This window comes from Tenrec ecaudatus, chromosome 18, assembly GCF_050624435.1.
Source record: "Tenrec ecaudatus isolate mTenEca1 chromosome 18, mTenEca1.hap1, whole genome shotgun sequence".
Lineage (NCBI taxonomy): Eukaryota > Metazoa > Chordata > Mammalia > Afrosoricida > Tenrecidae > Tenrec > Tenrec ecaudatus.
Window position 1 is genome coordinate 10,652,158 of NC_134547.1, and position 25,492 is coordinate 10,677,649.

Here is a 25,492-nt window from a genome sequence, read left to right on the forward strand (position 1 = left end):
CTGGTCCAGGCGGTGTGCATCCGCGGCGCCGTGCCCAGCGGGTGGGCGGCAGAGGGACAGGCGCGCGCCCGGGTGGCACTTGGTGCCCTCGCGCGCTCTTCTGCGCGCGCACAGCCTCCTGCGCGGACCTCGGTTCCCAGGCCCGGGCGCCGGTGGAGGGAGGGAGGGAGGGCTGTCCCGCCGGGAGCGCCTCTGAGCAACTTCTCTTCGGAAACTATGTCGGTCTGGCCCCCAGCCCAGGCTTGAGTCATCAGGCACGACTGCACTGAGTCACGGCCTCCACCCCTGCGCTGAGATCTTGGAGGGGAGCCCCTCCGGCCCCCACTTGCTCAGGGCTTTCCTTCCCGGGGAGGCGGGGCGCGTCCCCGCTACAGCCCTCCCCAAGACCGTCGGGCTCAGACGTGGGAGGAACACGGCTTTATTCACTGTGGGGCTGCAATTCGTTGAGAGGCCCCTCCTGGGCATGGGGAGTGAGGGTCCCGGTGGCTGTGTGAGTCCGTGAGCAAGCTGGGCTCACTGGTCGGTCCCTGGAGGCCCCGTCCCCACCTCCACCCCCACCCCCGTTGGAGCACCAGAAGGTGGGGAAGGCAGGAAAAAGCGTGGTGGGGGCCGAGCTCCCTCTAGGGAGGGGCGGGCTGTAGCACCGAGAAACCCCACCCCGCTTGGCAGTCCAGAAAGGAGGTGACCGATCTACCAACAGCCTAGTAGATCTTATAAGGCTCTGCTTAAATACGGACTGACGTCGGAGCCCCCAAAGACTGCGTCCCAGCAGCTAAAGGGGAGAGTAGGGGGTACCCTTACCCCCCCCTGAAACAGCTTGGGGGTGTAGCTCCAAGCCAGGTGGATAAGGGGACTCATTGGGGCCGGGAAGCCCAGTGGAGGGAAGACGACAATCTAGGGAAATGGGTGTGGCCAGGCTCGGATTGGGGGGGGGAGGGGGGCAGGTTCTTTGCCTGGCTGGACTGGAGGAAATGGGTGAGGTGGTTGCGGGCAGGGGGCTTACCTGTTAGTCATTTCAACCAAGTGGCCGCTCAAGGGCAGGAGGGACAAGTGGGTCTTCTCAGGTTAGGATGCTGTGTGGGTGCGCTTGGAGACGCCTGCCTGTGTGTGGCTGCCGGTCAGTTCCAGCAGTAGACATAGGTGTGTTTTGTTCTCTGCTCCGACACCCAGCACGCGGAAGAGAGTCAGGCACGCAGTAGGTGCTCAATAAATACTTGAATGCATGCGGAATGAATGCCTGGGTGTCTCCGTGTGTGTGTGGGAGGGGGGTACGATGTGCCTAAGTGTACGTGAGGATGGCGGTGTAAGGAAAAATTGGAAGGGTGAGCAAACACCTTGCCCTTCCCGTGGTCCCCACTAAATGTGAGGACCCCGACCTGCATCTGGCAGTGGGGGAGACCCCCTGGTCCTTACAGCAGATGGGGGTGGGGAGGTGGGGGGGGGCATGTGGGCCAGGGAAGAAGGCTTGCGTGCAGCTGACCATAGCTGGGGGGCCACAGCGAGGCAGGAGGAAGGCCAGTGGGGGTTGGGGGGGGCGCTCACTCCGCGGAGCCCTTGTGGCGCCGCTTGGAGGGCGGCACGAGGCGACGGGGCAGATTGGCGGGCAGCCCGTGGCCCTCAAGCTTGGTCTCGATGAGGTGGCTGGCCAGGGCGAACTCCTCGTCGTCCAGCATGCCATCTCGGTCGACGTCACTCAGCTTCCAGATGCGGCCCAGCACGGAGTTGGGCAGCTTGGTGCCCACCATCCAGGTCTTGGCCTTGGTGCCGCTCAGCTTGCCATCGGCCGGCGCCAGGTTGTAGAAGATCTCGTCGTACTTGGACTTGTCCTTGGTCACCACCCACTCGGCCTCGTCTTCATCCTCGCCCTCCTCGCCGTCCTCCAGGGCCTCGTCGGGCCCCCGCTCCACAAAGGGGCCCATGTGGGTGCCCTCGAAGGCGCCTCCGTGCACGCGCGCCTCCGTGCTCTCCAGCTCCTCCTGCCGCAGCAGAGGCATGAGCTTGGCGATGTCGTTGGTCATCATGTCGTCCAGCGCCTCGAGCAGCTTTGGCTTCAGCGAGTGGAACTTGGTAAAGTCGTGCACCATCAGTAGCTCCTGGTGGGATGGAGTGGGGAGCAGCAAAGAGTCAGGGGCAGGGGGGAGAGCAGCAAAGGGGCATTGGGAGGGGGGAGCATCAAAGAGTCAGGGGGTGGGTTGGGGGGCACCATGGCGCCTGGACCCCCGGGTAAACTCCAGGGGCGCTCCTTCTCAACAGCTGCAGAAGCATGGGACCACCTGAGAGCTGACATGCACTGGGAAAAGCCTGGGGGCATGATGCAGGAGGGTTCTTGGGCGGGATTCCCCAAGGAGCCCTGGGGTGTAGTGGTTAAGAGTTGGGCTGCTAACCCTAACAGCAGCAGTTCAAAACCACCAGCCACCTCGCAGGCGAAAAATGGGGCTTCCTACTCCCATAATGAGTGATAGTTGTAGAAACTCACATTGGGATGGGGCGATTCTATCCTGTTCTATAGGGTCCCAAAGAATCGGCATTCATTAAAAATATCTTTTTTTAAATCAGCATTGACTTGATCGCAGTGAGGTTTCGGTGGGTCGGGGTGGAACCCTCAGGAGCCCTAGGGGCATGACGGGCTCTGAAGCCAGCAGTTTGGGCCAACCAGGTGCTCCAGCACAGACTTACAGCCTTGACTTAGAATCAGCCTAAATGAGGTGGCTATGTGTGGGAGGCAACACCACAGCTGTGGGCAACCGAAAGGCGAAGGACCTCACCCTGGTGGCGCCGTGCATTAGACTCCAGGAGAGAAAGACAGGGCGGCCTGTTCTGCGCAGTGCCCCTCTCAGAAACCCTTGGGAGCAGTTCTCTGTCCTGGAGGGTCGCGATGAGTTAGCGTTGACTTGATGGCAGTTGGCGGGCACTTTCTACCCCCCTAGTCTTCAAATTGCTTCTGACTCACAGTGACCTACACGGTAGACCTGCCCCATGGGGGGTTCTCGACTAAGATGTTTCTGTTAGCAGATTGCCTGGCCTTTCTTCTGTGGTACATCTGGGTGGGCTTGAGCCTCAAGCGTGTAGATTGGTAGTCAAGGGCCAAGCACTCGTACCATCCGTGCCCACACCAGTTCATCCGAAGGAAGAGGTGAATATTTGCCGCTTTAGTGCCCATTCCAAAGCTAGATCCTACTGTGGCACCCGCTTTCCAGATGAAGAAACGGAAGCTCGGAGAAGACCAGCTGCTTATCCATCCTCACAGAGCTAGAAGTGGCTGGGGCAGAATTCACTCTCCCATGATCTCTCTGCATCACGGGCTGGAACTTTCTCAGGCGCAGAAGTTACAGATTTGACGTATGAACGCTTCTCAGCCTGATAGCAGAGGCCTGGCCCCTGTGCCTGAAACCCAGCTGGGTCTCTGGCTCTGATGATATTTCCAACAGGAGGCCACATCTAACACCTCCCCGCAACACACAGGGAGCCTTCCAAGGTCTCCCGCCCCCTCCAAATATCCATTGGTACCTTCTTCCTTTGTACACAAATCCCTGAACATTGCCAGGGCACCAGCTCCCTGAGAAAGACTACATTTCCCAGTGTTCCTTGCAGCCAGTCAGGTGGCCACGTTCTGGTCAATAGGCTATAAGCACAAGCCCATGGGGCCATTCAAGACAACGTGGCCTGCTCAATACTGAAGCCACTAGCTTCATTTAGCTGCTTTCGTTGCGTGAATTAAAATTAATTAAAACTAAATAAAGTTTAAGCTTCAGAAGCGCAGAGCTCAGAAGCCACTTGTGGCAGTTGCTGGCATACTCCACGCTGATGGAACTAAACACTGCCTGGTCCTGCGCCTCCCCAGGTTCATGACCAGTCCTCTCATTGAATTTTGCAATCCGCGAGGTTTTCACTGGCTGATTTTACGATGTAGATTGCCAGGCCGTTCTTCCTAGTCTGTCTTAGTCTGGAAGCTCCCCTGAAACCCGCTCAAGCTTTGTACTAACAACACAGGCTTCCAGTGACAGATGGGCCCTGACTGGCCATGGAGTTGGGGTCCCCCACATGGAGAGTGAGTATCCTCCCACTGAGCCATCAAGGCTTGCCCTATTGGTCAATGCAACGTAGACTATTTCCATCCCTGTGAAAAAGTACAATTGAACAACCCCGTTCAAAGTCCCCTTCAAGAGAGGGGCATCCCCTTTCCTCTTCTCCCCTCCTCCTCCCTCTTCTTGCTGGCTGGGATTCCGATGCCAGGGCTGGAATTTCCACAGCCATTTCGCTCGGTGAGGTGTTTCTAAGACCAAAGGGCAGAGATGGAGAAATACTCCTGGAGGACCTTCCGGGACTTTGGTGAGCGAGAAAAGTCACCCTCCATCGTCATGATGCCAGTCGCCACCCACCCAACACTAACACCCTGGCGACGCCAAGCGTGTCGGAGTCATGCTGTGTCCCCTGGAGGATTTTTCAGTGGCTGTGACCTCTCTGATATGGATCGCCAGGTCTTTGTGCTGAGGGTCTTTCAGGGGAACTCAAACCAGCGACCTTCGTCACAATGCTCCAACTGCAAAACTGTGTGTGCTACCCGGTTATTTGGGGGTTTCCCTCCATATGCTTAAGGAGCCCTGGTGGCACGGTGGTTAAGCAATCCACGAATAACCAGAAAGGCCCATGGTTAGAACGCATCAGCTCCCCCAGGAGAGGAAGCATGTGGCAGCCAGCTCCCTTCATGGTTGGAAACCCACAGGGGCAGTTCTGCTCCGCCCTATGGGGGTCTTGAATCAAGGCAACAGCAGTGGATTGGTTTGGGGAGTGGGGTATTTCTGTTTGTTTTTCTTCATTCGGTTATCCTCATTCACAAAGCCCCACCCCTCCAATGGCCCAAAGACAGGCTTTCTAGAATCTCCTGCTCCGCCGGTCAGCTTCCCAGGTCCCCCAGTCTGACGCTCGCAGAAGCCCTGGGCCCGGTGCTCCCGCCCGCCCCCTGCTGAGCACGCTCGCACCTGCATCTTCTGGCAGTCAGGGAAGTCGCCCGGGGAGATGTGATGCTCGAGTTGAATCTTAGCGAAGATGACAGGCAACTTGAGGATGAGCTGCTTCTTCTTGTTTTCCTTCCCAAACACGGACGGCATCTCCTTCTTCAGGTAGCTGATGATGTACGCGTGAACCTGGGACGGGGAGGAAGAGGGGGTGAGTCCTCACCTGAGCCTGCTGCAGACACACTGGAGGGGCTTATGCCCCACAGAGCCCCCTCGCCGGGTGCATGGATACCCCGACACGCCCATAAAACAAAACCACCTGTTTTGAGATCCAAATGTAACCCCTACCTTTACCTCTCACCCCCACCCCTACTCCATCGTCAGGCGCAGTTCGTGGCTGAGTGGTTCCGCGTAAGGTCAGCGGTTGGAAACCACCAGCAGGTCGGTGGGAGAAAGATGAGACTTTCTACTCCCATAAAGAGTTAAGGTCTCAGAAACCCGTGTGCGTTTGCCCACCTGACCGAGCAAATGGCCTTGATCGATCACAAAGAAGGGCCAGAGGCCACACCCGTCCAGCTTGGTCGATTGCACCAACCGTGGGGTTTAATCACCAGGAGGGGTTGGCTGAGTAGGGCCCCGCACGCTTCCAGCGGTCATGCATTGGGCTGCTCCCCGCAAGGTCAGCAGTTCAAAACCACTAGCCCGCTCCTTGGGAGAAAGGGCTTTCTGGTCTCACAAGAAATTCCACTTGTAATTCCAGAACAGCTCCTGGTTTGTCCGTTATCTGTAAGGACGCTCCTTGAGACGTGGTTTCGCAGCAAGGGCGCTGGGGGGTGGGGGGTGGCTTGAACAGCAGGCCTTGCGGTTGGCTGCCCAGCGCTTCATCTCTGCGCCACCAGGGCTCCTCCTCATAACAACACCTCCCCACACACACAAAAAAAAGCCTCCTACGGCGCAAGTTCTACTCGGCCAAACCTGGGTAGGGGACGGGTGGGGGCCCACGAGTGGGGAGCCAACATTACAGCAACTTCTGCACACGGTGAGAGGGGACACTGAGGCCACCTCCTGCCCGGTGTCCCCGCCCGGTGTCCCGTCCTTCCCCGCCACTCCCCGTGTCGCCTGGGCTAAGTGATCTCGGCAGCTCCGGGCTTCAAACGGTCCCCCACGGCGCCGCCCCTTCCACTCCCCATCAGACATACCAGCCCAGGCCTGCCCGGGGAGCAGAACACATCGCCCGCATTCCTGACACCTCCAGGGTGTGCCACCCTGCCCGGAATTCGGGCCCGGCCCTCCCATGATGGGGGTTACATTTGACCCGTCCCGCCCAGTCTGAGCACCTGGCAACCTCCGCGCGCGCCGGGAGCAGAGCTCTGCTCTCGCGAGACTCATCCCAGCGGCTGCGCTCTTTCGGAGCGGGTCCCTGGGCCTCCGCAAAAGCTTGCTCTCGGCCATGAACCTAAGAGTAACCGGTTCGAAGCCACCCCGCGGTGCCACGGCCGGAAGTGGAGCCGGGCGACCTGCTTCCGGAAAGATGAAATCAACCCACCGGAACGGCGCCCCCTGCTGGCGACCCCTCAGCAAAAGCTTGCTCTCGGCCACGAACCTAAGAGTGGCCGGTTCGAAGCCACCCCGCGGTGCCACGGCCGGAAGTGGAGCCGGGCGACCTGCTTCCGGAAAGATGAAATCAACCCACTGGAACCGCGCCCCCTGCTGGCGACCCCGAGCGTCGACCCGGAAGAACCGCCCCGCGGGTGTTCTTGGTGGTCCCTTTGGCCGAAGATCTGCCCGGCCTTTCTTCCGGGGTGTCTCCGGGTGGGTGTGAACTGCTAACCCTTTCAGTTGGCCAACTCTTAACCGTTCGTACTGCCCAGGGATTTGGCTTAAGCTCAATAGTCAGAAAGAAAGAAAGAAACCAAACAAACCTGTTTCCATGGAGTTATTGCCAACCTGTTGCCACCCCATTTGGTACAGAGTAGAACTGCCCCGCTGGGCTTTTCTCAGGCTATAATCTTTCTAGAAGCAGAGTGCAGGGATTTTTCCAGCCAAAGGGCTGGGGGGGGGGTGGAGGGGGCTCAAATCCAAGGAGCCAAGTGCTTCACCACTACACCACCAGGATTCCCAGCCCCCCCCCCCACATGATTTCAATGATTTACTTAATAGGTTTTTAAGAGCTACATATTAGAGGCAAAAATACGTCAATTCAGTGATACCAAGTATTAACATTGTGAGCATTAAGATGCTTTGGTTAAACTTTTCCCCCCTTCTTGCTATACCGAATTTTATTTCTTTTTTTTTTTTGTACCGAATTTTATTTCATCTCAATCCATCTCTTTACTTTTTTTAAAATCCTTTTATTGGGCAGGATTCCTTTTTAACAATAGACACTCACTGCTGGCCAGTTGAATCTAGCTCGTGGGCACCGTGAAGGAAAGGGTAGAACTACTGCCGTGAGTGTCCAAGATTGTAATTCTTTATGGGACTGGAAAGCCTCCTTTTTCTGCCAAGGAGGGCTGGTGCTTTTGAACTGCTAATCTTTCGATTAGCCGTCCAGCAGGTAACCACGAAGCCACCGGGGCTCCTCAGGCTCAGGTATGATTTGCCTCTTTCCCCTCACTTTCCACCAGAGTGGTGTTGGACGGAAGGAACAAACGTGACAAGGACAACAAACAAGACCGGGGAGCCAAGATCCGAACCTACTGACTTGGAGGGAGCCAGACACTCCAGACGTTTCTCTCTCTCTCTCTCTCTCTCTCTCTCTCTCTCTCACACACACACACACACACACACACACACACACACACACACACAACCAGCTGTGAGTTGGAGATTGGAACCCAAGATCCGAATCTACTGACCTCCCACGAGCCAGACACTCCAGACGTTACACACACACACACACAACCAGGTGTGAGCTGGAGATTGGAACCCTGGTGGTGGAGTGAGTCAAAAAGTGTTAAGTCTGCTGACCCAAAAGTTGGTGGTTCAAACCCTCCATCCTCTCCAAAGGGAGAAAGATGAGACCGTGGGTTTCCCTGATGATTTATAGCCGCAGAAATGCTAGGGAGCAGGTCTGTGTCCTGTGGGGTCACAGTGAGTGGGAATCAACTCCACGGTGGGGGGTTGGGTTTGGTTTCTGAGCGGTACCAGGAGTCAACGAGCTGGGCTATTAAATGAAAGGGTAGCATGGAAAAGCCGGCGGAGCTCAGTTCCAGTCTGAGATGTGGGGGGCGATGGGCACCGAGCCCCGGGAAACGGAGGCTGAGTCGATACATGGCTAAGGCTTATCTCTAGCTTCGCTTCTAATACGGAGGCTGTTTTAAATCCAGCCAGACACGAGGCACTTGGGAATACATGATCATTTTTAAAGCATGCGATGGAGACCCCCCCCTGTCCGGTAAGCATTGATGCTTAGCTGTTTGGACTTCCAGATTGACCCGGAAACCAGACAGCGTGCTCAACCTTTGCACCACCAGGGCTCCTGATCGCATTCGATACATGATCAACACCGCGCTTGTTTTTATGTCCATTTCCCCCCGAGAATGCAATTCTATGAGAAGACGACTCTTTGCGCCCCGCTGTCTCCCCTGCATGGTCACTGAAGGTGCTGAGCTTGGCGGAAGGCTCAGCCATTTGGGATTCTTTCTTGGCTTCAAAGCCCTGAGAACTAACTGCCATCAGCGCTGACTGAGAGCAACGAAGAGGACACCAGGCGTGTCAGAGCTCCAGGCTGATGTTTTCTATAGTGCCAGGCCTTTCTTTCGATGCACACGCGTCTGGGTTCAAACCAGCACTGTTTAAACTAGCAGCCCTGGACCCTGCACCCTTAACTTTCCACCCTGGGACCCCTCAACAAACACGACAGCCTCGCAGAAGCACTCCTCTAGGAAGCTCTCACGTCGACGATGGGCAGAGTTAGACGGGGAAACTGAGGCACCAAACGCCCTGGAAGATAAGAGGGCGTGCGTGGGCCACCGAGCCGTGACCAGATCAAGTGTGGAAGAGTTGTAAGTGCAAGCGTTGAGTGGGAGAAGGGGCCAGGTCACAGTGGACCCCGGCTGCCACGCCCAGAACGCCCGTGTCCCAGGAGGGCGGGGTAGGGGGGGCCAGGGGGGGAGGCATAGGCAGCGGAAGAGGCAATGACCAGTAGGTCTGGGAGGTCCAGGAGGGAAGGGGCGTGGCCCTGCGGGTGGGTGGGGTCTGAGGAACTAGCCAATGAGGTGAGGAGTCAGGGCCCGTGGGCGGTCCCTGGGGGGACCCCTGAAGAGGGGAGGCGCAGGGCGCAGTGGTAATGACTTTTCCAGGGAGGAAGCAGGGGAAGGTGCCAGGAAGAGATAAGAGGGCAGGGCGGATTGGGCTGGGGGCCCGGACTCAGAGCTTGTTCAGATTTCCGGAGCCAGCCTCCTGCCTGGCGGGGGCTCCAGGTGTCTGGGCGACCCCGCCTCTCTGCTCCCAGGCCCTGAGCTCACCGAGAAAAGGAGGTGGGGGAAAGATGGAGAGAGAGACAGAGATAAGGAGAGAGACTTGGAGGGCGAGAGTCAGAGAGGAGAGCGGAGAAAGGACCTCCAGAGCAGAGTGAATTCCAACTGCCCTGCCTCACAGGCTTTCCCTTCCCAAGGGACATTCCAAGGAGGGGGTGTGGAGGGGGGCACTGACTCACCCCCTCTCAATTGCTCCTTAAGCCAACACCTCGGGCTCCTCCACGCTCAAGAACCTCCTGGGCCTCTCTGCCTGCCCAGCCCTCAGCCCCACCTCCTCCCTGCCACCCTCCTGAGCTCCCACCTAATCCCCAGACCCTGTCCTGGACCAGAAGCCTCCCTGCTCCCAGTTATCCTCGCTGCCCTCTCACCCTCACCCCACCCCACCCCCAGCCTCCTGAATCTACCTCCAATCTTGCCCTCTCTAGTCCACCCTCCAAAAAAGTGGTTAGAACCTGTCCCTGCCTCTCCCTTGTTCTAAACCCTTCCATGGTTCCCCAGTACCCTCAAGTACTGCCCACCAGTTTGGGGTGACTCACCCCCACCCAAGTCGAGTCAATAACAAAACCAAGCCTCACCCCCGATTGCTCATGGGCAGTGGTCTCCCCTCCCTCCCACGAATTGGCTGGTCTCACTGCCTAGCCCCTTCCTCATCCTCCTCATCCTCTAGTTGGCCCTCCAGACACCTTCCCTTCCCGGAAGCCCTCCCTGACTCCCCTGGACTTCCCTGACCAGGCTGGGCCATCCCTATCCAGGGACAGGCTAGTTTCCTCCCCTGGACTGGAGGTCCCCACAGGGTGTCTCAGTCACTGCCATGTCTCCAGCAGCACCCAGCACAGGACCAGGTAGGGAGGAGGATTTGCTGAACGTCAGTGCTGGCTGGCTGCTATTCATCCATTCAGTAGTTACCTAGCACCTTCTCTGTGCCCAGGAGCCCTGGTGGCATCTTGGCTTCTTGGGAGAAAACACAAGGCTTTCTACTACCCTAAAGAGGCACAGTCTTGGAAACCCACAGGGGCAATTGGACCCTGCCCTCCAGGGTCACTATGAGTGGGATGTGCTGGATGACAGTGAGGTTGTTTGCTTTGTTGCTGCCTTTTTCCTCTGTGTCACGCACTCTTGCAGGTGCAGAGGAAACAGTAAGGATCGAGGCAGACAAAGGGCCCTCTGGGGGTTGGACAGAGAAGGTGATCACAGGTATGGTAGTCACCTGATCTGGTGTCAATTGAAGGATTAAGAGTGTAGGGGTGGAGGCTAGGCTGTCAATCTGGAGATAGCCAAGGAGACTTCTGTGTGGGCGTGGCCTTCTCCTGAGAATTCTGAGAAATCTGTTACTTCCTTCTTGGAGGCAAGAGACACTTATCTCTCTCGGTTCATTCCCTTGGAGACTCACTACTGACAAGGTTGACTTCCTGTGAGATATCCCTGAGGAGATGCCACATGGACCTACCCTGATGCAGCCCTGGGTGCTGGAATGGCCACGTGGAGACCCCTGCCAGCGCTGAGATGCTTCTACCACCAAAGACTTTCCACCCACTGGCCTGTGATCTTCTACATTCGGCGTCATTGCATGTTTTGTGAGTCTGAAGAGGACTTTATAGATTGCTGTCAGGCAGATGAGCTAATATCGGACTTATGGTCTTGGACTGGACTGGGCTGGGATGATTTCTCCATGTTCAATTCCTCTTGAAAATAAACCTCTCCCTTATACACATATGTGTGTCCATGGATTTGTTTCTCTAGTCTACCCAGACTGACACAGCACGGATGACGATGAGGAAGAAAATGGAATGGGGCGAGGGGCGGGAGGGCAGCTAGGCCCGGTGAGGGTGTTTGGAAGGAAGATGTGACTGTGTTCTCCTGTGTAGACCCACAGCCTCTGAAACTCTATGGGACGGTCCTGCTTGGCCCTATAGGACAGTCCAACCCAACCCTCATGGCCAGCCAGTTGATGCCACCTCACAGCGACTCTACAGGACAGGGTAGAACTGCCCCTGTGGGTTTCCGAGACTGTAACTCTTTATGGGAGCAGAAAGCCTCATCTTTCTCCCAAGGAGTTGTCTGGTGGTTTTGAACTGCCGACCTTGCGGTGAGCAGCACAACGCTCCTTCTGCAGGATGGTCAGGAGTCAGCATGGACGCGCTGACAGGTGGTGGGAGAGGGTGATAGTCATAAGAGCTGCGAGTGGATGGAGGAGAGAGACCTCCCCGGGATACCGACATCTAAGTGATGAATGATTGAAGGAGATGAGGAATGAGCCAGAGCTGGCGCAGGAGCTGAGGAAGGTTCCAAGAGTGGGAGAGCGGCACATGCAAAGGTCCTGAGGCAGGAGTGAATTTATGTACTGGGCACAGCGCCCAGGCCTGCGTGAGCAAGAATCGAGTCCATTCTGACTCGGAGCACCTCTCCAGGGCAGCGTTAGGGCTGTCCTGAACGGTTTCCAAGGCAGCCGATTGCCCAGGTGATCTGCTTTGTGATTGGTCCCAACCTCGACGACCCTAAGGAGCACAGTTCGAGGCTGCCAGGAAATCAATCCATGATTTGTAGGTGCGACTGCCAGGCCTTTCTTCCTGGGCACCTTAGCCGGGCTCCAAGGGACCCACTTTTCCACCACCTTTGGATGATGCCCTGCCGTAGCGGAGCACAAACTGTGCCCCTCCAACCTATCCGCCCACCCACCCATCCAGTGCCCTCAAGTCAGTTCGGACTCATAGTGACCCTGTAAGACTGCCCCTGTGGGTTCCCAAGACCCTAACTCTTTAGGGTGGTAGAAAGCCTCATCTGTCTCTCCGGAAGCAGCGGGTGGTTTTGAACTCCTGGCTTTGTGCTCAGCGCCCAACGCACAGCCCGCTCCGTCACGCATCCACGCAGGCCTCCAACGCAAGGGGCGGAGAGAAGACCCCGCAGGCCCCGCCCCGCCACCCCCGGGACCAATAACATCCCGCCCGCCGGGCTGTGGGCGTGCCCGGCGCTGGCCCCGCCCCCGGAGGCGTGCCCGCCGCTCACCCGCACCAGCCGGGCGCGCTTCACCAGGTCGTTGAGCTTGCGCAGGGCGGCGTGGCGCGGCAGGCCCTGGATGTCCTGGAAGAGGTCCTGTTCCTCCAACTCGAAGAGCTGCCGGTTGTCCGGCACGAGCAGCGGCTGGGACCAGAAGGAGCCGATGTAGACGCGCAGGACCTCGGGCGTGCCCACCACCTTGCCCAGCGCCCACATGAGCGCCCCGTAGACGCGCATCAGCTGCTGCGTCTCCACCATGTCGGCCTTGTTGAGCACCACGCGGATCTTGTCCTCGTGGCCCCGCAGGGCGCCGATGGCCTCCGAGAACTCGTCGGAGATCTCCAGCTTGTGGGCGTCGAACAGCAGGATGATGAGGTCCACGCGCTCGGCGAACCAGCGCAGCACGGCCGGGAAATCATAGCCTGCGGGGCGGGGAGCACACAGGGGGTTAGGGAGCCGCCCAAGCCCCGCCCCCAGCCCGTCCCAGCGGGCATCACCCGCCCCCCCCGGACTGACCACCTCTGCACCGGACGGATGGTCAGGGTGTTCACTGTTTTCTACACGAAAACGGCCCAGGTTCCGAGTGTGCCCCACTGCCCTGGCCGAGACACCCCCCCCCGAATGTCCCCACCCCCCCAGCTCTTGAAACCATCTTGGCTAGGGAAGGGGGGGGCCAGCCCCCAGCCTTCCCCTTTTCCATTCTCTCATCCTTATTCAGCAGATAGGAGCGGTGTGTGATGGATGGTCGGAAGTGGCCCCTGGACAAACCAAATAAGACCCGTTGCTGGGCATTGGAACTGACTCCTAATGACCCTATGAGACAGCCTAGAACTGCCCATGAGGCTCTCTCTGTATATCTGTATAAATAGATATTTAATACATATACATAACATGATTATATATGATTTCATCATATGTCGATGTATTTCTATATCATATGCAATATAAAATTAAGTAAAATCATATATAAAATGTGCGTATTTTTCCACTGCCATACTGATTCATAGGGACCTGATAACTTCACGGGAGTGAAAAGCCCTGTTGTTTGCCCAAGGGGTGGCTGGTGGTTTTGAACTGTCGACTACGCAGTCTAACTTGTAACCACTGCACCACCAGGGCTCCTAATCTCTTCTCCATACATATATCATTTTAATAGAGTTCCATGGTATTATATTTCAAATATAATGTTGTTGAGACTATACCCAGCCAGACATACACCCCTTCAGCAGTTTCTATATGTGATCTTCAGGGACATCGACCCCCTTCGAATTGTGCGCCCCTCCCCACCCTCCTTTGAACTGTTCCCCTTCCGTTCATGCACATTCACACACACGGCCGCGAAGAGTCAAGGCGATCGCTCATCATTACCCAAGCTGACTGCCATAACTTTCTCCCAGAGTGCCTTATCGGTTCGAACCACCAGTTCACAGTCGATCACTTAACCAGTGGGCCACCGGGTTTCCTAAGAGGTCCTCAGAGCAAGAATGAAAAACAAACCCACTGACATTGAGTCAATTCCAGCTTACAGGGACCCTGAATTACCAAGCCAAACTCACTGCCCTCCAGTCGAATTCTGACCCATGACCCTCCCTCAATGCAAGAACATTTTGTTCTAACAACCTGGCATTCTGTGATGCTCACCCTCCTGGCACAATCGCTGAAAATAAAGTGGGTGTATAAGCAAACGTGGCAAAGAAAGCTGTTGGTGCCCGGCTATCAAAAGATAAAGCATCTGGGATCTTAAAGGCTTGAAGTTAAACAAGTAGCCATCTAACTCAGAAGCAACAAGCCCATGTGGAAGAAGCACCACCAGCCTGTGCAATCATGAGGTGTCAACGGGATTGGTTAACAGGCATCAGAAGACCCAAACCAACCAAACAAAAACCATATTGTTGAGATCAAGCGGGGTTGTAGCAGAAACCCAAAGCCCATCTGTAGCCAGTGGGACATCCCCTCACAGAGGGGTCACAGGGAAGAGATGAGTCAACCAGGGCGCAGTAAAGCACCGATAAAACACACATTATTCCTCTGATTCCTTGAGGCTTCCTCACCCCCCACTATCAGGACCCCAGTCCTGCCTTTCACTGCGGGTTAGACTAGAGCATGTACACGGGGACAGATTTAAGCCCCCAACACATGGAATCCAGGAACAGGAATGGGAACAGTGATACCAGAAGGGTAGGGTGAAGGTGGAGAGAGGAGGGGAGGACGGGGGAACAGATCGCAATGATCGACACATAACCACACACACACATACACCCTCCAGGGGATGAACAACAGAAACCATGGGGGAAGGGAGACAGCAGTCAGGGTGTGATATGAAAATAAAAATAACTGATAATTTATCAAGGGGTCACAAGGTTGGGGAGAAGAGGGAGAGAGAAAAGAGCTGATACCAAGGGCTCAAAAGAAAGTAACTGTCTAGAAAAGAATGATGGCAACATATGTACAAACATACTTGATACAATTGATGTATGGATTGTGATGCGTTGTAAGAGCCCCCAATAAAATGATATTTTACCAAAAAAAAAATGAAGTAAATTCTGACTCACGGTGACTGTGTAGGACAGGGTAGAGCTGCCCTTGTGGATTCCCGAGACTGTAACTCTTGACAGGAGTAGAAAAGCCTGTTCATTTCTTGGCCTTTGGTTAGTATCAAGTGTAGGAGTAGAAAGCCTCATCTTTCTCTCATGGAGCTGCTAGTGGTTTCAAACTGCTGACCTTGCGTTAGCAGCCCAGCCCATAACCACCCTGCCATCAGGGCTGTTCAGTGACCCTACATAGGGTTTTGGAAACGATCCATCTTTATGGGAGTAGATAGCTTCAGTGCTCCTGGTGGGTTTGAACTGCTAACTTCACAGCTGGCAGTCCAGCTCTGGTGGCCCACAGCCCCACCTGGCTCCTCCTGAGGTCCCTGGTGCTGCTGTTAGGTGGCACCGAGTCAGTTCTGACTCAGGTCTCAGCCCAACGGGTCGCCACTACGCCACCAAAGCTCTCCTAAGAACAAACAAGACTCCTTGCCGTGGAGGTGCTGCTGATTGATAGCGACCTCCCGTGGGGTTTCCGAGACACTGAACTGTTCACAAGAGTAGAATGCGCAATGGTCCTCCGGTGGAGCTGCTGGTGGTTTTGAACTGCCAACCATGCAGATCGCAGCCTAACGGGTCCCTACCCCACCAGGGGTCGAGGGTTCTCCTAGATGACTGCAAATAGGTATTGCTCACTGCTACACACACACACACACACACACACACACACACACACACACACACACACACACACACATTTCATCTCAATCCAGCATGGAAAGCGCTCATGCTGAGCCCTGGTTGGAACATTATCTCCCAATTAACAGTGTTTCCTGGGACCCCTCTGGTGCCAGCCTTGTCCCGGGTGCTGAGGGGTCAGCTGAAAGGGTACTGACAAGACCTCTGCTTCATGGGGCACCCATACGGTGGTTGGCCCCTGTGTTCATTCATTCATTTATTCCTCTCCCCTTCACGTTCTAGCTCTCATTCATTCAAGCCATCAGGGGCTCAGGCTCTCATTCTGCAATGCTTTTCAGGGCGTGGGGGTGGGGTGGGGAAAAGGGGGAGCTGGGGGAGGTGGAGAGGAGCCCTCAAGAGCCCTGACTCGGCAGCCATGGGGAACTGGGTTTGAATCCTTGCCCTGGCCCTCATGTGCTGTGCCCCCTTAGGCGAATCCCTCCACCCCTCTGACCTTGTTTCCCCTTCTGTGAAAACGGACTCAGGACACGCAGGAATGACTTCACAAGTCAGCTGGGACCATGAAAAGAACATCAAAGACTGGACAGACATGAAGCACCTACGACAGGCCATGCACGGTATCGAACGAGGAGGGGGCCTGGTGGCCCATTAGCCAAAGCGCTCAGCAGGCCACCACAAGGCTGGAGCGCCAACCCAGCAGCCTCCGCGGGAGGGAGCCAGGTGCGGTGGTCCGCGCCCAGAAGATGCCAGTCCTGGGAACCCTGTGCTGCTGTTCTGCCCTCTTCTCTGCAGTGGCCGTGAGTCGGAATTGCCTCCATGGTAGAAAATTTGGTTTGGTTTTTGGTAGAATGGTGTAAATGCTGCCTCGGGAGAACGGGTTTGTACGTATAAAAACCCATAAGATCGAACCACTGAATTGGATGCAGTGTGAATTACATGCCTGTAAAAAAAATGAATTGATAGACAACATTTCCTGCTGGACACCTAGAGAGAGCAAACAGCCAGGGTGAGTTCTGGTTTGTGCAGGGACCGAGGCAGAGCGGGCCTCAGCTGGGCTTCCAGAAAGCATCCATCCCCCACTAGGATTGAACTATTGAATGTATGGTATGTGAATTAGAAGCCAATCAGATGGTTATAAATGAGTCAACAAAAGAGGAAGCAGTGCCCAGCTGCTGGGGACAGTGCTGCCAGAGCCCGAGGCCGGCCTTCACGGACAGAGTCCTGATCCCAGGGTAGTCTGACCCAGTCTGGGGCGGTGGGCAGTGGGTGGAGGTGGTGCTGGTGGGGGCAACCCAGGAAGGCTTTCTGGAGGAGGCAATGCCTTGTTAGGACCTGGGGAGGGAGACAACTGGAAAACAGGAGGCACTGCTGATTCAGGGTACACTTTCTGCAGGAGTCTCTCTGAGGGTTCTTGTGCCATCTTTACAAACACGCTCCAAGCCCCAACCCGCTGCCGTGGAGTCGGTCCCAACGCCGGGCGACACGGCAGCCATGTGTTTCAGAACAGAAGGGTCCCACGGGGCTTCTGAGGCTGTAAGCCGCCGTGTCTCCGTCCCTCAAAGCGTCTAGTGGATTCAAACTGCCCATGTTGATTGGCATTTGGGCGCTCTAACCACTGTATTGCCAGGGCTCCCCCTCAAAAAAAAAAAAATCCATTTTCCAGGCAAGGAAACAGACCCAGAGAGGTTAGAACCTAGGACACAAGAAGATGCCAGAATCGGGCTTGGAATCCAAATTCCAGATTCCAGAGTCTCATAGCTGGTCCTCTGGTCTCAGGATATGGAGGAGGAGGAGAAAGGGGAGGAGGGGGAGAAGGAAGCAGTTGATTCCAGGGCCCCTGGGGGAGGGACAGGCTGGGGGTGGAGGGTATTGTTTTGGGGGAGGAAGGGCCAGGTCACCAGAGCAGCTGGGGAGGTCCCTCTCCAAATGCCTACACAAACACACACACCAGCCCAGATTTGGAAAATGTGTCTCACGGGGCACAGGAGGGGAGGGGGAAGGGGGGCAGGTTGAGTCATCATGGGAAAGAGCCTTGGCAGAGAGAGACCCACCCAGCCCCTGCACACAGCGACTCAGACGTACATGAAGCCCTGAACGCACCCAATAATTACTTGGATCACCATTCGAAGTTACTTGGCCCCTGGGGCCCAGCTGGGTCAAGCAGCAGAACATGGTCGATAAAAGATTATGTCCCACATCCTGGGATTTCTAAAAGTATTGGAGCGGTCATCCGAGACACGCCGATTGGCCCCTTTCCATCTTGAGCAAAAAAGAGTGAAGAAAAAGTGCGAAAAAATAAGAGTCCAAAGGACTAGTGTGGACCACACCTACTATTGCCTCCACTAGCTGGAGACCAGAAGAACTACATCAGCGGTTCTCAACCTGGGGGTTGCGACCCCTTTGGGGGGGTCAAATGACCCTTTCACAGGGGTCCCCTAAGACCATATTTCCGATGGTCTTAGGAACCTGGACACCGCTCATCTATCTGTCTCCAGATGGTTCCACCCACATGCAGATACGCCCATCTACGGGGTCAACCCAACCTGAGGCACTGTACTAAAGGGTCGCGGCATTTGCTGGGTTGAGAACCACTGAACTAGATGGTGCCCGGCTTCCGTCACTTAATGCTCTGAATGGGATTGCAAGAGAAGTTTCTGGATAGAGGGAGAGAAAAATGAAGACCCAAATCCTTTTGAAAAAAAAAAATCAGACCTTCTGGTCTGCCAGAGACTGGTGGGACCCCTGAGCCGATGGCCCTTCGGTGCCCTTCAAAGCTAGAGAGTGGACAGGCCTAGCAAGTGAACAGTGACTAGCAGGAAGAACATGTACCTTTGAGCAATCAGCTCTAAGAGACCAGAAAGGGCCCCAAAGCGCAGTCCAGAAGGCAGCAAGGGGCAGGAGAGAGGGACCCGTGGAAACTCGGGGCTCTAGGGAGGAAGTGAGAACAAAGCGGTTCCACGGAGGGGCTTGCACAAACAAAATGTGTATAAATGATTAAACAGCAAGCTGATGTGTTGTGAACCTTTATCTAGACCACAGTAAGATGTGACCAAAGTGATGTCCAATGAGAAAAACAAACTTCGAGCTACTTCGCACTGACTGTCATCCCTGGTCGGTGAATTTCATCCTTCAGTGAAAGTCTTTGCAGAAAGGTGTGGGGATGACTTAGCCCCTGCACCACCAAATCTAGGTTCTGTGACTTTATTTTAGCTGTGGGGCCTTGGGCAAGCCACTGAGTCCGGCCCCTCTCAGAACACAAGGGATTGACGCCAATCAGGGTGTATTCCAAGGCCAAGGGAGTTCATTAGGTTTTCAAACAAGCTCGGAGGCTGCTAGGAAGAGCCCTCCCGGCTTCGTGGTCCGCCAGCAGCCTCAGAGTCAGCAGTTTGAAACCACTGGTCCTAATCGAGGTAGGGAAGAAAGACGGGGCTTTCGACTCCCGTAAAGAGTTACCATCTCAAAAAAAAAAAAAAAAGTTACCGTCTCAGTCACTCTCGGTGACAGTTCTAGCCTGTCCTAGAGCGTCAAAGTGAGTGGGCATCGATTCAATGGCAGAGAGTTTGTGAGATGTTTGAACGCAAGGTCAGCAGTACGAACCCACCCACTGAGCCCAGGGGGAAAGATGCAGCCTTAGGAGCCCACAGTGCCGCTCTCCTCGGTCCTGGAGGGGCAAGAGGAGTGGGCATCACCTCCAGGGCTGTGAGTGTGGCGTCCAAGACGGAGTGGGGCTTCCCCCTGCAGCTGCCATCCAGACAGGAGCCAGGGAGAGTGCCGGGTCTTTCTCCCGTGGGACCCCTGGGTGGGGCTGCGACTGCTGACCTTGCAGCTAGCAACTGGGCATTTGCACCAACTACTAGGGAGCCCGGGGAGACGGGTCCTCAAACGACCCCCGGTTCACCGCAGCTCAGAGAGGTTAGGTGGCTTGCCCAAGGTCCCACAGCTTAAAAGGGACAGAGCCCTAGATCTGGCTGGTGGCGCAGGGGTTAAAGTTAGCACCGGCTGCCAAGGACAGGTCGGTGGTTCGAACCCAGCCAGGGAGAAAGAGGAAGCCATTCACTTGCGGTGGCAAAGATGAGCCTTGGGAACCCGATCTACTCGCTCCCACAGGGACGCTGAGTCGGGATGGAGTCCCTGGACTTGGGGTTTTATTTTCTGTTTTTGGAGAGACCTGTGCATGTGCATCCACTGCTACATCACACACACATACTCACTCACGTATTTCAAAAAGCCGTAAGCAAACTTCAATGTCTTTCAATTCCATTTTCCAGAACTTTTTGAAGCTCCGCCCTCTCCCTTGGCTTGGAAACCCGTCCTCTCCAGCACCTCCAGGTCCCTCCCATTGGTTGGGAACCCCGGGAGCTGCAGACCCGCCCTTAACCCCCCCTCGCTCCCCCTTTGGAGGGCTGGCCAGTTGCCCTCCCAATCACTTTGCCAGCTGCCTCCTGCTTTTCTCCCGCGGGACACCACCCCCCCTCCCCTCTCCTGGCCTCCAACTGCTGGGCAGGAGCCAGGGACATGTCACCCTTTTTGCTCCTGCCCCCGTGATTGCCTCCTTGGTCCCCTCTGCCCCACTCTGCGGCTTCCTTTGCCCCAGTTCCTGACCTCAGGGCCGGAGGGTGGGTGGAGTGGGGGCAGGTTTGGGGTGGGGGGGTTGGGTGTACCCTAGCAGGGTGGGGCTGGCTCCCTGTGGAGGCCCCGCTGGAATGCACCTCCCGCCGCTCCCCCTGCACAGCTGTTTATAAATTCCAGGCCCGGCCTTGGCCCCCAGCCCAGACCCCCCTCCGGTACATCTGTGCCCCAGACGTGGCGCCTGGGGAGCCTCCCTGCCAGGCTGGGGTTCTCCTCGCCCTGTGGCCTAGCAGCTTCGCCCTCTGAATCTCTGTGTCTCCATCCTTCCACCAGCCAGCCCGGACACGCTGACGGGCCTCCCCCTCTCTGTTCCAACAGGGAGCTCACCATCTCGTTGGGCTCCAAGCCCCAGTGACTCCTCCCTCAGAACCCGGAGTCCCAGCCCCCAGTCCTCTCCTCCCTTAAATGGAGAGTCTGACTCTAACCCACCCATCCCTGCCCCTTCAGACCCTTTGTGCCCTAAGATTCAGGATTCCCCCAAACCAATCCCTCCACCCTCAGACCTGGGAGCTCTGGGCCTTGGTGGCCTCCTCCCTCAGATCCTGGAGTCTGGCCCACCCTCTCAGACTCAGGAGTGTACACACACACACACACACACACACACACACACACACCCTCTTCCCTCAGACTCAGGAGTGTATACACACACACACACCCTCTTCCCTCAGACTCAGGAGTGTATACACACACACACACATACACATACACACAGCCTCCTCCCTCAGACCCAGGTGTCCTGGGCCCTGGCCCCCTCCTATTTAAGGTCCTAAGGTCTGGGGAGTCCCGAAACCCTGCCCCTCCTCCTTCAGATCCAGGAGCCCTGACTGTCCCCACACACACACCCACACACACACCCACCCCCACCCCAGAGTCCGGCCTCACTCACCGCGGCTCACTCTCTGTTTGGCGCCAGACAGGATGCCCGGTGTGTCGATGATGCTAATGCTCTCCAGGACCTGGTTGGGGAGCTGGGCGCACATAAACCTGGGGGCCGAGGGAAGGTCAGGGTCAACGCTGGGCGGGGCAAGAGGCTGAGAAACCCAAGCAGGGGCATCAAGGCCGACAGAGGAGACTCGGAGACAGAGAGAGGAAGAAGGAAAAGTTCAGAGTTTAGAATGAAGATGGCACATTAATAGTAATAATAATAGTAAATAACAGCGAGTGTTTGTTGAGCCCTTCCTTTGTGCAGGAGGAGCCCGGATGGCACTGCTGTGTCAGCGCTGGATGGACTGCTAAGCACAAGATTGGCGGTTCAAAACCATCAGCAGCTCCGAGGGAGAAAGATGAGGCTGTCTGCTCCCAGAAAGATGTATAGCCTCAGAGGAAGGGAGGCCCTCAGCTGCTGCGGGGTCTTTGGTCCAAACTCAATCCCCCAACACACTGAGAATATTCCATCCAGAGCCCCTGAAGGAAGGGGAGGGAGGGGCTTAGAGAGCCCCACCTTGTCATGTACCCTCAATAAAATACATAGTACTCAGCCTCAAAAAAAAATGTACAGCCTCATTTTTTTGCCACAATCAGAAAAAAAACAACCAAAGACCTACATGAATAACAATGAGTACATGGAAAAAGAATGTTCTAGAACTGCATGTGGTGATCCTTGCACAATTCTTCTTGATGTGACTGAACTGTATGACGTGTGGATGAAGTGCTAATAAGACTGTTGGTTTTTTAAAAAAAAGGTTTACAGCCTCAGAGACCCTCTGTGGGGTCGCTATGAGCTGGAGTCCAAGAATCGCAGAGAAGAATGCTAGAGAAACCGAGATGGAGCAGACAGAGACAGCCTCCCTAGAGCAAGCATGCTGAATTCAGGCGGCCAGATCCTTGAACTGTGAGAAAATAAACTGTCTCTGAAAGCCACCCCCTTTTGGTAAATCTGTTCTAGCAGCACTAGGAGGCGCAGATGATCCCCCTCCTCTTCCAGATGAGGATAACAGAGAGGTTAAGCCATTGGCTCAAGGCTATCCCGCTGGCCAGCAGCAGAGCTAGGAAATGAACCCAGCCTGGAGGCTCAGTGGTGAAAGCACTAGGTGGCTCACCAAAAGGTGGGCAGTTCGAACCCACCAGAATGATGCACCGCAGGTGGCTCCTAAAGACTTAAAGCCTGGGAAACCTGGCCGGGCAGTTCTACTCTGTCCTGCGGGGCCGCTAGCAGTTGGCATCGACTCGATGGCGGTGGGCTTGATGGGACTGGGCTCGAGGCAAACCAAGCAGGGAAACAGGAAGGAGGAAAGCATGAGAAGAGGGGGCAATGGCGGAAAAGCCGAGCCTGGGGCGACCGTGTGTGCACCTGTTGAGGAAAGTGTTCCCGAAGGGGTTGAGTTTGCGGAAGGGCTTCTCTGGGTCCACCACGAGGGCATTGCCCGGCACGGTGCCCTCGGCGTCGCCGTGCATGACGGCCACGAAGCAGTCGGTGGTGGGCTCGGGGCCCACGCGGGAGCCGGGCACCTCCTGCTCCAGGAGGTACTGGATGAAGCTGGTCTTGCCCGTGCTGTACTGGCCGGCCACCAGCACCATGGGCTTGCCGTCGAAGTCCGCGTCCTCCAGCGCCGGCGAGTGGAAGGAGCCGAAGCGGTAGTGCTCCTCCAGGGGCAGCAGCTTGGTGCGGTACAGCTCCTTGAGGGACGAGGTCACCGTGCGGATGGCCTCGGGCTGCTGGCCCCTCGCCCCGCCCCGCTTCAGCCAGCTGAACATGGTGGCCGCTCGCTGCCCGCTAGGCTCGCCGACCAGGGAGGACAGGTGAGTGGAGAGCTGCTGCCTGTGGGAGGAGGGGAGGACATTGGCGATGGGCTACCTGATGGAGGAGGAGGAAAGGAGAGAGATGAGAGACAGAGACACAGCGAGATGGCCACAGAATGATGGGAATGTGGTTTGTAAAATGCTTGGAGCGGGAGGAGAGGGCAGCAGTGGTGGGCTGCCTGGAGGAGGAGAACAAGGAGAGGGAAGGTAGAATGTTTGGGAAAGGCTGGGGGCTTTGATGGGAGAGGGCGGTGGATGGGAAAGAGGGAGAGGGACAAGGGTGGTGGGGTGGACCCAGGAGCAGTGGCCAAGCAGACAACAATGTGGACTGACAAGAAAAGGAGCAAGAAGCGAGACCAAGTGGGGGTGGATGGAGGATGGCGGGGGACCCAGGTGGTGGGACGGATGGAGGAAGAGGAGCTAGAGCATGCTGGGTAAATGGGCAGAGGTGACGGGTTTGACGGAGGGGCGGGATGGGGGAGGAAGGAGGGAACATTGATGGGGGAGGGGGCAGAGGTGGAGGGCCACTGAAGGGAGGGCGCATGGAGGAAGATGGAGGCCTGGGTGGAGAACAGGGCTGGAGGAGGCAGGGTTGGAAGGGATGCTGGAGGGTGGAACAAGTAGATGATGTGGAAGGAGGAGACCATGACCGGTAGGATGGGCGGTAAGAAGCGGGGCACTCGCTGGTGGTAGAATGGGCGGGGGAAATGGTGGAAAGCTGAAAGAGGAGGTTGTCATGAACCAGCTTGCAGAAGCGGAAGAGGTGACCGACCGGAGGAAGAAAAGAAAAGGGGGAGTCATGGAGACCAAGGGAAAGCTGGCAGAACCGACCTGGAAGAAATGCCTTCCTTCCGGCCCTTCTCCACCCCACTCCCCGTTCCATCCTCTGACAAATGTGTATCCAAGTCACTCTGTGTCAAGTGTGACAAAAGTCAGGAATGGACCAGAGACGGCCCCGGACTCCCCCAGAGCCCCCAGTTAGGAGAGGGCGAGCAGTGACTAGGTGGGCAACCCAGAGAGGGCAACACGAAGTAGCCACAGGGCCAGCCAAGCTTGAGGCTGGGCTGACTAATGAGCTGCTCTGTGAAGGGTGGGCAGGAAAAGAAACATTTGGGCAGAGATGTGACTCTCCAGGCGCTGGCGGGGTGAGAGGCCCTGGCATGCTGGCCAAAGAAGAATGAGACGGGCGTCTGAGGCAGTTGCCTGGATGCACCCGGGTCATGGGAAGCCTTGGGCGTTAACAAGAATAATAACACCCATTTGTGATTACTGCATGCCAGACACTGATCCAAGCACTTTGCACGAATTAACCCGTTTTCTCTTTATAAGGGCCCTAGAAGATAGGTCTAATATTATTTATTCTCTCTCTCTCTCTCTCTCTCTCTCTCTCTCTCTCTCTCTCTCTCTCTCTCTCTCTCCCTCCCTCCCTCCCTCCCTCCCTCCCTCCCTCCCTCCCTCCCTCCCTCTCTCTCTCTCTCTCTCTCTCTCTCTCTCTCTCTCTCTCTCTCTCTCTCTCTCTCTCTCTCAAAGAATCAGCCTTTGGTCTGATTGCAGTCTCTAGGCACCATTCCCTACTAAAAGGAGCCAGGGCTCCTTGGAGAATCAGCCAATTCCAGGGCTAGGGTCAGGAAAGAATGGGTGAGCTTGGATTTGATACTGAGGAGCTTCCACGGGGCTCACTCCCAGATGGGCTCACGGGAGCATCAAAAACAATAGCTACAATCTTTGAAATCATCATGATGAAGGGGTGGGGGGGAGTAGGGGCTGGTGAGGTGTGCAGAAGCGAGAGCGGCCTCCTGGGATTGTGGAGGGAACCATGGGCGGCCCCCAGGTAGGGAGTCTCTGGGGGACATCTCAGAGAGAGGATGCTTGGGGGTAAGCTGGAAGGGCAGCCATGAGGTAGGAAGCTCTTGGGCCCTAGGAGGGTCCGAATGAAGCAGGGTCAAGGGAGACTTCTAAGGAAGGGGGGTGGTCTCCCTGGCTGAGGGTGGAGGTGTGGGGTGGTGCTAGAAAGGGGTGGTGGAGTCAGGAGAAGTGGGTGGGATTGAGAGAGATCAGGGAAGCTGAGGAGACTGGGAGACATTGGGGACCATCAGGAGTGGAGAGGAGAAAGTGAGGGGGAAGGATACTGGGGGTGCCTGGGACTGGAAGGGGCTAGGGAGAGTTGGGGAGCCTGGGAGGGTTTGGTTAGGGACAGGAGAGGCTAGGAGAGACCGTTACAGACTGGGGATCCCCAGGGGCTTGGGGTGATCTGGAGCCAGGGCAGCCTCGGGGGCTCCCGCAGGCAGCGCGCGCGGAGTGTGCACACTCACCTAGGGGTGCGCAGGCGGAGGCTGGGCAGGGCGTGCAGACACGGAGAGTGGGGGTCCCGCTGCGATCACAGAAGTGCCCGCTCGGCGAGGCCTGTGTTCACGGTCCCGTCCAGAGCCTTCTGAGCCGGGTGGGGCCGGGAGCCCAGCAGAGGGAGGGA

The 25,492-nt window shown here is 56.3% G+C and overlaps 1 protein-coding gene across 2 annotated transcripts; it reads right to left on the reverse strand.

Annotated features, from left to right (window-relative positions):
• Positions 1 to 402: 402 nt before the first annotated feature.
• Positions 403 to 25,492, reverse strand: EHD2 (EH domain containing 2). 2 transcript variants are annotated; one of them, XM_075537317.1, is made up of 6 exons: positions 25,335 to 25,492; positions 22,574 to 23,041; positions 21,170 to 21,267; positions 12,437 to 12,849; positions 4,980 to 5,144; positions 403 to 2,093 (listed from the first exon to the last, which is right to left on the reverse strand). In XM_075537317.1, the coding sequence occupies exons 2-6, from the start codon at positions 22,975 to 22,977 to the stop codon at positions 1,539 to 1,541; spliced, it is 1,635 nt and encodes a 544-aa protein (XP_075393432.1). In that variant the 5' UTR covers positions 22,978 to 23,041; positions 25,335 to 25,492; the 3' UTR covers positions 403 to 1,538. The 2 variants fall into 2 exon arrangements, with proteins under 2 accessions (XP_075393432.1, XP_075393433.1); XM_075537318.1 differs by having other exon boundaries at positions 22,574 to 23,077; positions 25,335 to 25,466.